The sequence below is a fragment of the Ananas comosus genome, linkage group 5, assembly GCF_001540865.1.
Source record: "Ananas comosus cultivar F153 linkage group 5, ASM154086v1, whole genome shotgun sequence".
NCBI classification, from domain to species: domain Eukaryota; kingdom Viridiplantae; phylum Streptophyta; class Magnoliopsida; order Poales; family Bromeliaceae; genus Ananas; species Ananas comosus.
This window is the reverse complement of record NC_033625.1, coordinates 11,188,615-11,199,754: the sequence shown is the minus strand read 5'-3', so window position 1 is coordinate 11,199,754 and position 11,140 is coordinate 11,188,615. Positions and strand designations below refer to the sequence as shown.

The window sequence follows — 11,140 nt, the reverse complement described above, 5'->3', positions numbered from 1 at the left end:
AATCGGACATTTTTCTTTTCCCAACAGTACTTTCTGTAATCCTTGCTGTGTCAATATAGCACGCATCTTGACTTGCCATAATGCAAAATTGTTGGTCTTGTCAAATTTCTGAATTCGAACTTCGTCGTCATCTTATATAATTGGTATCAGAACAAGTACCGATTCCAACAATTGTATCAGAGCTAATCACGCTTCCAACATTGTTTAGTAGCATTTTCTTTTGAAATTAAGAGTTCAGTATATATAACATCCTTTTCTTGTCAAATTTTTTGATTCATTAATGCATGCTCATGCACACAAAAAAAAAAGGAAAAAAATGATACAATCCTCGGGATATTTTGATAAGTTTAACAAATATATATTTAAGAATTAATTAGCATAGTTTTTAATCAAGGAGATGTATATACCACATTGTCATGTGGTCACCCACTCTATAATTAATAATCTCCGTTAATTAATTTGCTAGATACACTTAATATAATCACTATCATTTTTCAATTTTGTTATTACAACAATTAAGGGCCGTTTGGTTGAATATAGTTATAAAGACAGTGTAGTTGGAAGTACCTGCAGCTGTAAATGCTGCAGCCATAACTATATCTAGTCTGTTTGATTTTATGCAGTTGCAACTGCTGCGATTACATTTCTTCTGTTTGGTAGGCTGCAGTTGAGATTTGTATTTGTAAATCCTATCAATTTTTAGATAAAAATGTAAGATTACCTCTTGTAAACATACATAGCATAATCATGAGATCTTTTAGTTATTTATTAAGACTTTATATCTATATATTATTTCTATATTACAAAATTATGTATAAATTTAAGGCTAAATTATATAAAACTCCCCTATCAAAATCTGATTTTTCACTTTCCCCACCTGTCATTTAAAAACCTACACTTTGCCCCCTTGTAAAATGAAAAATGTTCACAGGGGGGGTACGGCGTGTACTGTGATGATAAAATGACCATTTTGCCCCTTACCATTTTCGTCTCCTCCCTCATCTTCCTCAACCACAGCCTCGATCGGCTGCGATTCACGCCTCGATCGGCCGCGGTTTCTCTCCATTTTCTTCTCCACCTGCTCCCCTTCTCCTTCTGCACCCTCACCGCCCATCGATTTCGGCGACAGTAGGGAGGAGATCGAGGTGGGCATGGATGGAGAGGTGGGCAAGGACAAGAGGGTGAAGGCGACGGGACGGAGAAGGGCGAAGGGGTGTTTATGGGCGCGGGCGGAGATGTGGGCGAGGGCGAGGCAATAGAGGAGGGCGAGGTGGCGAGGTGGCAAGGCGGCGGCGAGGCGAAGGAAGGCGAAGCAACAGGGAAGAGGGCGGAGGGGTATTTTTGGCATAAAAAAATATTTTATAACGGAACTCTAACAGATTACTAACGGTAGGGGGTGAAGTGCACATTTTTCATTTTACAAGGGTGCAAAGTATAAGTTTTTAAATGACAGGGAGGAAAAGTGAAAAATCGAATTTTGACATGGAGGTTTTCTGTAATTTAGCCTGAATGTAATGAATTTTAAATGCAAACGTACTATAAATTTGGTCAAAACAAAAATTAAGGCATTATTGAATTAGCAAACTGGCAAAAAATGAAGCGTGTGAAAAAAAAATTATTGAACCCTAACAGACATTATTAAACCTAACAGATTTCATGAATAGATATTCTTGGAAAAAAAAAGTTTAAAAAAAAGCGTATAAAAAATTTTATTGAACCCTAACAGACATTATTAAAATCCTAGCAGATTTTATGAATAGGTATTCTTGAAAAAAAAAAAGTTAAAAAAGAAGCGTGTGAAAAAAAAAACACTTTATTTATTTTTTTAATGGGTGAGCAGACTCCGGCCCAATTGCTGCAATTGGTACTACAGCAATTAGCTGCAATACCAATTGCAACAATTGGGCCTTCTCGTGCATATACAACTACAGCAGTTTGGTCTAACTATACCAAACGAAACACAAATTTAATAGATGCATGCATTTCCAACTTAGTACAGTTGGAAATGCATGCAACCAAACAACCCCTTAAATTAGTCAAAACAACTTCAACGATATATATGGATATATATGAAATTACATAATTATGAATTGGCTAAGTTGTTTCTTTTTTTTAGTTTTTGGCTTAATAATAAGTGATGAAAATTTTTGAATTTATAGTTTAATTTCAAACTGCACATAGGTCATAAGTTCAATAACTAAAATCAATATTGGATAGCTAGAAAAAGTTCAAATACTCTTGCAGGCATGCACAAAATACCAAATCCAAATTCTCATAACATATGAATAAAATTGTTTGATGAGCGCACAAACAAAAACGAAAAATGGCAATCGAAACATTTGATGAGCGATATATATGTTAATGGAGAATGACAAACCACAAAATAGTAAAATAAAATAAAACAGAAAGATTTACGTGAAAAATCTTTTGCACGAAAAAAATCATGGATGAAGAAGGAGAGAACTTTACTATAAAAACGGGAGTACAAATATTGTGGAAGTACAATATAATGTATCGCCTGTAGGAAAAAAAAGAAAGAAAGTTCATGTTGGTGACAGTAAAATAGTGCCACGTGGTGAATAAGTGCACAACACAGCCAGGGACTTTAAAACTGGAGATAAACGACATTTGGTGCACCGAGAACAAAAGGCAAGTTGCAGCAAACCGCAGACGGTTTCATGTGGTTGAGATCGGCTCGTAGTGGCCCACGAAATTAGGGAGAAGTGACCAATAATGTAGATAATTGAATAACTACGGGCAGAGTATAAATAAACAGAAGACACTTGGAAGAGGGGTCTTTTCCCTACGAACAGAAGACCACTTTCAATTCTACGCATTTTTTTCCTCGCTTTCAAGGAATAGTTTACTTGTAATCTTTTATGGCTTCCCTACATTTACTGTTTTTTCTTAAGAGTAGTTTTAAGTTAGATTTTCTGTACACCGTACCGGCATCACCTTTTGTACTTGTTTCGAACTTCAAGTTAATATATATAAAAGCATTCGGCACTTCAGCCGACTTGAAAATACTGTGCAATCCGTACATTCGGCTCATTCAGCCGAACCGATTCTATAATAGAGGGTACAAACTCGGCTGATCGGATCCCTCATCAGCCGAATCGCTTGATCTGTCGAATGGCGCAAACTTCGAGGGTCACCACGTGTAGCCGTTTCGCATCCCTATTCTAGGGAAATCCTTGACCGGGTCAGGGAATACGGAATTCGGCTGACAGCAGTTCCGTTAGGGGTTTCTTCAGAATGGTCTTGAGCCCATACTCACCACAAAATCCATTTTTTACTTCATAAATTACCTTTTAAAATTTGTCGCACCGTGAAGCTGTCGGCAAATTAGAGGTACAAAATCGAACTCGATTACCAAATTTCGAGGCATATCTAATAAAAATTATTTCTAACAAATTTATTACACTAATCGAAGACTAATTAAATTTGAGTAGCTCGGCGTTAAGGCAAGAGACTCCGTGTTGGTTTAAATGGGCTAGCATCCTGCCATGTGTCTAGAGATCAGGTTGGGCCAAATCATGTTTGAAATGGCGAGAGGCTGGGTTGGATGAGTCATGTTCAAAGTGGCGTGAAGTTGGTTGGGCTGAGTCACAATCGAGACCCGTGGATCCTGTGTTTGTAATTCATGAATAATTCGCGAATTATTCCCGAATTATTGAAAATCTGAATAAAAATCTTATAATTTTATGTTTAAATATAGATTATCTCATATTTTATATCTTATATTTTATATTTTATACCAAATCCTTTTTTTAAGCTGAATTTTTCAACGAATTTAAAACTTAGAAAACGAATTTTATGCATATTATACCCGTACCGAATTTTTGTCGAATTCGAATTAACTAACTATGGCTTTTAAGTAAATTGGTTGCCTATTTTTAATAGGTTGAGCTTTTGGGATTAATACTTAGCTCTAACGATCCGACAAGAGGTATCTGATTCAGAGGGAACGAGTTCGATTCCTGCATGTTGTGAATTTGTGCAGGTACTGGAGGGAAAAATTGTTAGCTTACAGAAGTCAGCATCCTGCCCTGTGGCAGGAAACCAGGTTGGACCGAGTCATGTTTGAAATGGCGCAATGACAAGTCATGTTCAAAGTGGCGTGAGATTAGTTGGCCATGGTTGAGTCATAATCGAGACTCATGGCGCTGTGTCTATATGTTTTAAGTGAATTAATTATATATTTCTAACAATTTGAACATTTAGGATTAATGATTAGCGCCAACGATCCGACACTCTAAACGTATGATATAAACCTACTTTGAAAAGTTATAACTAAACTTTGCCCTCATATGTCAAGCAAAATTATATCTAAAATTTGCCCTCGTATGTCAAGCTAAATGCAAACTTTTTTAAATAAAAGGGAAATAAAGTTGCCCTCTTCTTCTTTTTTTTTTTTTTTCGAGAGAGAAGCGGAGGCCACGGGTAATTAATCGTGGAACTAGTGCCAGTCATTAATAAATAAATTTGTAGTTTTGTTATTGCTAACTCACATGCAAACAGTACCATATTGTTTGCTTATTCAATCCAATTGATACAATCAAATGAATAAATCCACAGACATGAATAACAAAAGCAGATTACATGCGATAATTGGAAAAACAAAACATCAAAAGTAAATTACATCTAGTATATATCTTAGTTTTGATTGGTCGACGTGAACTGAGCCTGAATCCAATCTATGGTTTTCTTGTCCACCTGAAAGGCTTTAGCAAGAATATCATCAGAAATGGAAGGGTTTGATCCGAAGACCGATTCGCCAATCCTATTGAGACCCGGATTCTGGCTACCCAGGGAAGCAAGGCCGACTGCCCTGGTCGGACCAAAGTTAAATTCAAAGTGAATCAAACCCGCGGGAAACACGAACACATCGCCCTTGTTAAGGACCTTAGAGAAGAGCTTGTTCTCAGGGTTCGACGTCACGAATCCAACATAAAGGGAGCCTTCTATCACAGTCAAGATCTCGGTCGCACGTGGGTGAATGTGTGGTGGGTTGAGACCATGAGGTGCAACATCAAGACGAGCCATCGAGACACCTAGGGTGTTGAGACCGGGGATCTTACTTGCATCGATTAAGGTCACTTTCGATCCGAACTTGTTGGATGTGTTTCCGGGCTTGTCTAGGCCGGAGAAGAGGAAATCCTCAGGTTTCGCTAGTTTTGGATCTTTGCACACGAACCCATTAACAAACACTGCAGGAACATAAACACATAGTTAATTAGTGATACTACTACATATGTACAACTAGCTTTGTACGTAGCTAGGGACCCAATTGCAACTACTTAACCCTAGTAACTCAAATGACAGAGAAGAGCAATGTATTAAATTGCTTACCATGAGACATCTCATCGGCGACACAAAAGTCTTGGAGAGGACTAGGATCGGAAGCGAATGCAGAAGGAGAGGCGACTAAAAGAAGAGCAAAGAGGAGGATTTTAGCTGCCATTTTATGTTTCCTGAAGCTTGTAGGTCACTGCAGAAGAAACTAATGAAACTTGAATGTTGTAGCTAGTTTTTGATGATGGAAAAGTGGCTGGGGTGTTATGAGTACATATAGAAGAAGAGGATGTGGGGACTTGGTTTTATGATAAGGCTTCGAAAAGATCATCATATGATAGAGCCTTGAAAAGGTCATACTTAATTTTTCCTACAAAAAGAAGCCTAGTTTGAAAAGCTTTAGTAAGAATTAATCGGTCCTTGTTTTGATGTGGTCGTTGTGTAACTAAAAAAGTAATTAAATATCAGTACGGTGACCTTATCAGAGTACGAAAAATAATAAAATATGCGGCGGCCGACTGTGTAATGAAGGTTGAATTAGTCCTAAATGTGTACGAAGATCAGTGTTCTCTAGTGAGAGCTAATCAATTCAAGGAAAGGATTTGGGGTTGTTGTGGAGGGCCTTAAAATTGTTTTCTCTTATTCAGTATAATTTCAGCACGTGTAAGAAAGTTGGTGGCTCCAATAATAATACTCTTCGATAGAAATTAAATATTCGCTGCTATTCCTATATTGCAACTTGTCGCTATATACATTTCAAATAAATATTTTAATCCCCAAACTTCTGCGTATATTATTGCAATTCACTCCTTGACCTTTAAAAACTAATCTAATCTTTCTTAGAAAATGACAACTTTAATCTCACCTATAAAGTGGCTTATATATTAAAAAAATTATTCGTATAACTCAGTTTAATTATTAGCTTACAAATAGTGATAGAAGGTCGTTTCATTAAAAATAGCTCTTTTTTTTTTTCTGTAAGACTCAAACTAAATTGCAATATATATGACAGTTCATAATTTAAGTGTTTAAGTAAAAAAGTTTAGAGACCAAATTTTAATATTACACAGATTAACTACCTATAATTAGTCTTAACCCAGCCGAAGAAATCAATTAACTGCATGTGTATTTAAGTAGATGTTTATAGTGAAGAAAAGGACTACCTCATGAAGAAATTACTCGTTTGGCCTAAATTCTAGAAAAATGCTTTTTGCAGAATAGGTTTTGGTTTGAAGATTTTGATTAAAAGCTGCAGTGTGTTTGACTAAATTTAAATATATAGAAAGTATTTTTCTGAAGTGAATTTGTAAAACTATTTGGTAAAATTTTTTAAATGTTTCATAAAATAAATTTTTTACTAAATTTTATTTTAAAATAATTTAAAATTTAAATTTTAGTTAAAAATTTAAATTTGAATTAAAGTTTTAAATATTAAATTTGCACAAAAATTTAAAGCAAAATTTTTGTGTAAATTTGAAAATTTAAAAATTAAAAATTTTAAATTTAAAAAATGAAAATTTAAATTTTCAATTTCAAATTCAAAAAATAAATTTGAATTTCAAAATTTATAATTAAAATTTTAATATTTAAAATTTAAAACTTAAAATTTAATTTAAAATTTAAATTTAAAATTTAAATTTGTAATTTGAAAAATAAAATCTATAATTTACATTTTAAATTCTAAAATTTTAAAATTTAAATTTAATAGTAAATTTTATATTAAATTGAAAGTTTAAAATTTTTAAATTTAAAATTTAAAATTTAAAATTTAAAATTTAAAATTTAAAATTTAAAATTTAAAATTTAAAATTTAAATTTGAATTTAAATTTAAAATTAGAATCTAAAATAAAAATAAAATTTAAAATTTGAGTCTAAAAGCATAATCAGATTTCAAGAAGCAGGTTTTTGCTATTTCTGATTTTGAGCCTAAAAAATTAGAACATTCAATCTAAAAATTAAAATCAGATTTTAAATAGGTGATTGCCAAACATTCTATTGAATCAAAAATTTACTTTTGAACCCAAAATCACTTTTCAAATGCTAGGCCTAGGGCTGGCAAATGAGCCTAGGGCTGGCAAATGAGCGAGCCGGCTCGTGTTCGACTCGCGTTCGGCTCGATATTCGGCTTGCTCGAGCTCGACTCGAATTAATTTCAAGTCGAGCTTGAGCCTAAATTTAGGCTCGAAATTAATTTCAAGTCAAGCTTGAGTATTACCGGACTCGGTCGAATTAGGCTTTAAAAGCTCGAAATATATATATGTATATTTATATAGAATTAGTCTACTATACTATTAATAGTACTAATCACTTGCTATTAGGTTTTTAGCCTTTGGATGAAGGGATATGCAGTTATGATGATAGTGATTTCCTAGAGTTGAGTGGGTGATTAGTTGAATAATATGATCTATCGGGTGAAAATGGTCAAAGGGGTAGATCTAACGGTACAAAATTCGACAGTACTAAGCATTTGGTACTATCGATAATATAATAGCCGGACTCTCTCTCTATATGTATATAGTCCGACTATTATACAATTTATAGTACCAATCGTTTTGTGCTATCGAGTTATCTGCCGTTAGATCTATCTATATATGTAGAGTCCGATTACTATACTATCAATAGTACCAAGCGTTTGGTGCTATCGAGTTTTCTACCGTTAGATCTACCCCTTAAGCCATTTTCATCCATTAGATCATACTATTCAACTACCCACCTCCTCAACCCTAAGGGGCTACAATTATCCTGACCACACATCCTTTCATCTAAGGGCCGAAAACTTAATAACAAGCGGTTGGTACTATTAATAGTATAGTACTTAATTCTATATATATATAAGCTAGGGCTACTATACTCTTTTGAGTATAGACTTTTTTATACTTATAAATTTTTGGCCGTTGAATGTGCAATTAGGATGATAGTGGTCCCTTAGGATTGGGTGGATGATTGGTTGAACAGTATGATTTACGGATGGAAATAGTAAAAAGCATAGATCTAACGATCGAAAACTTATGAGTATAAAGGTCCTACAAAGCAGAAGTAGCAATCTCCGCTATATAATATATACAATACCCAATAATATAATAAAATAATATATATTATGTATTTTAATTATATGTATATAGAATTTAGATTATTGGGCCCACAAAATCAAACCAGCAATTTCTCTCTCTCTCTTTTTCACTCCTCATAGAATCGCTTTTCCTATTTTTTTTAATCTTATAATATTGTATTTCATGCATTCATTTTGTATGTTGAGCTATTAGATATTTTTGTATCGAATTTTAGATAATATTTTATAAAAATTAAACTATAGATTGCACGGTGTTAAGAATTTCAAACAGCTCGTTTAGGGCTCGAGCTCGCTCGACTCGAAATTAGGCTCGTTCGAGCTCGGCTCGAATTAATTTCAAGCCGAGCTTGAGCCTAAATTTAGGCTCGAAATTAATTTCAAGCCAAGCTTGAGCTGAGATAAGCTCGCTCAAGCTCGGCTCGTTTCCACCCCTAGCTAGGCCAAACACCCACTAATTTTTACCCAGTTCACAGCGATTACTCGTAAGTCGGCAACAGGGATGTTTAAACACCGAGTTTAGTGCATAATTCGGCAATGCGAAATAAAAGCGCCGAGTTCTCATGCCCGCCGATTTATTAATAAGTGATTAAACTCACCAGTAACCTAACCAAAGGTTTTTCCTTCTGGTCGACGAGGGCAAAAGCGAACACTTCGCCTCTCCCCTCTTCTCCTCCTCCTCCCTCACCATCGCCGAGCTCCAACGAAGCTCTCATCCATGGCGGATCCCGACGAGGATCCTCTCCTTCTCCTCGAGCGCTCCGCTCGAGCCACCAGAGGCAAGAGGTACCTCTCTCTCCCCCCCCAACAGGTCTCTGATCTTTTCTATGTGGTTCGATTTGTTCCGATATAGGTTTCAACATAGAAGCATAGTTGTGTTTCATGTTTTGTGTTTTTTGTGATTTAATCATCATTTTCGGGTGATGTTTGTTTGGATGTAGTAATCTGAGCTAGTACAATTTGCTTATTTGTGGTTTAATTTGATGAGTCTTTAATTTTGTGGCATTGGTAGAATGACTAAGTTGCTGGATGAAGAGATTGAGCAGGATGAATGGTTTTGGAATCAAGATGCTTTTAATGAGGTATTGAGAATGTCAACTTAGCTCATTTACTGTGTGTGTCTCTGTAATCTATTTATCTTCTGCTTTTGCTCTTGGAGTTCTTTTCCATTGTTTTTCTTTTCATTTTTCGACTGTAGAAGAACATAGGGCGATTCCATTTGCAGCCCAATTAAAGGGATAAGAAAAAAAATACACAGGTCGTGTTTGGTTCGAAGTCGGAATTGGAATCGGAATACGAATGACTTATTACATCAGTTTGTTTGGTTCGCCACCTGAATCGGGTCGGAATGAACCGTTTGGTTGATTTAGACATTAGAAATGGAATAAAAAAGTATACCAATTTTATTCTTATAGTATTTTAATTACTTTTAATCATTTTGAATACTATATTCAAAATATAAATAGAGAAAATATAAATAGAGAAATATATATTTTGTTATAAAAATAGGTGCCAACTTAATTTGTCACGCTCCGGGTTATTCCGAAATTTGGGCTAGCCAACAGATCCGCCGTGGTGCCGTGTACACGGGAAGCCCCGTGCCCACGAAGCGCTAGTACCTGCTTAAAGTATAATAAAGCAATACAGAAGAGCAAAACAGAGCTGAAGTATTAAACTAGCTAAAGATTGAACTGTATAAAAATATCATTCGAATACAAGATCCATCTCCCATATATAAAAATAAATACAGCCAGTTGGCAAAAGCCAGATTCAAAATGTACAACCAAGGATTTAAGTGTCCATCGGTATGGACTGTATCTACCATACCATATCGTGCCAACAAGATACAGGCACGATACAGCCTCCGTGACGATGACACAGCTCAAAACCCTTTTTTCTTTAAATTAGTAAGTAATTTTCTCAATAAAGTTTAAAAGATTTGTTAAAGATACATAATAAGCAATTAGAAAATTTTATTGTTAAAGAAAATAAATATTTCATATCATTATGTGTTGGCACACATTTTTTTTGTGACCGGGACACATCGGTACGGTTCGGCAAGCACCGTGTCGTATTGTGCCGGCAAATTTTCGGCAAGATCCTTTGCCACAGCACTTAAATCCTTGTGTACAATAGTCTAACAAAAATAATATTCGGGTCCAAAACTAACCCACAAAATAGGAAGGAGAGCTATCTAGCTAGCGATCCTCTTACCTCGGTCCGCAGTTGCCGCTATCGCTGTAGAGGTCTCTGCAAAAAAGGATTAACAGAGGGTGCGAGAACTACTAAAAACCAGTAGTCCTCAATAGTACGTCATCGACAAGTACAACCCACCCACTAGGTCTACCAGAGGCGACAAGGGCAAAGTGGTAAAGAATATATAATAGCTGCTGAAAGGAAAACTACGTACTATGCCTCTACACTAGTATGGAATGAGTAAGTATAAATGGAATGATATGCATCAACTATAATAATCCGACGAGAATAACCCAATCAATCGATTGGCTCGAAAGCCCAGTCCCGCCTGCACTAGCATCACATCTTATCTCACTAACAATCTGCGGATCGTTAACGTGGAACATACCCAAAAGTACTCAAACATCTAACTCCGGAGTGGCACTTGAGGAGAGCGACCGACTCAAGGATAAAGTAACTAGGTCAAGTATGTCACAGGTTAAAATCAATGCTCATGACCAAGGTGAATCAACAAAACCACTAAATAAATAATCTCGTCCTAATCCGATGCATAATTGAAAACTCAGTACAACCGTCCAAAA

At 35.4% G+C, this 11,140-nt stretch overlaps 1 protein-coding gene and 1 long non-coding RNA gene across 4 annotated transcripts in view; one reads left to right on the top strand and one right to left on the bottom strand.

Annotated features, from left to right (window-relative positions):
- On the bottom strand, window positions 4,611-5,518 carry LOC109710781 (putative germin-like protein 2-1). The gene is made up of 2 exons (XM_020233535.1): window positions 5,353-5,518; window positions 4,611-5,210 (listed from the first exon to the last, which is right to left on the bottom strand). Exons 1-2 carry the CDS (start codon window positions 5,462-5,464, stop codon window positions 4,657-4,659), a joined length of 666 nt encoding a protein of 221 aa, XP_020089124.1. The 5' UTR covers window positions 5,465-5,518; the 3' UTR covers window positions 4,611-4,656.
- The window catches only part of LOC109709957, a 31,297-nt gene continuing 29,131 nt past the window's right edge, over window positions 8,975-11,140 (top strand). For all 3 annotated transcript variants that reach the window (XR_002216245.1, XR_002216246.1, XR_002216247.1), the window contains exons 1-2: window positions 8,975-9,149; window positions 9,376-9,445. This is a non-coding gene — a long non-coding RNA (uncharacterized LOC109709957). The remainder of the gene's footprint in view (window positions 9,150-9,375; window positions 9,446-11,140) is intronic.

What these genes read in the sequence shown, in the direction of transcription:
- LOC109710781 (XM_020233535.1), bottom strand. Translation starts at nt 5,464, where the DNA reads ATGGCAGCTAAAATCCTCCTCTTTGCTCTTCTTTTAGTCGCCTCTCCT. An exon ending in CGCCGATGAGATGTCTCATG is followed by an intron (nt 5,211 to 5,352) that starts GTAAGCAATTTA and finishes ATGTTCCTGCAG; the next exon opens with TGTTTGTTAATGGGTTCGTG.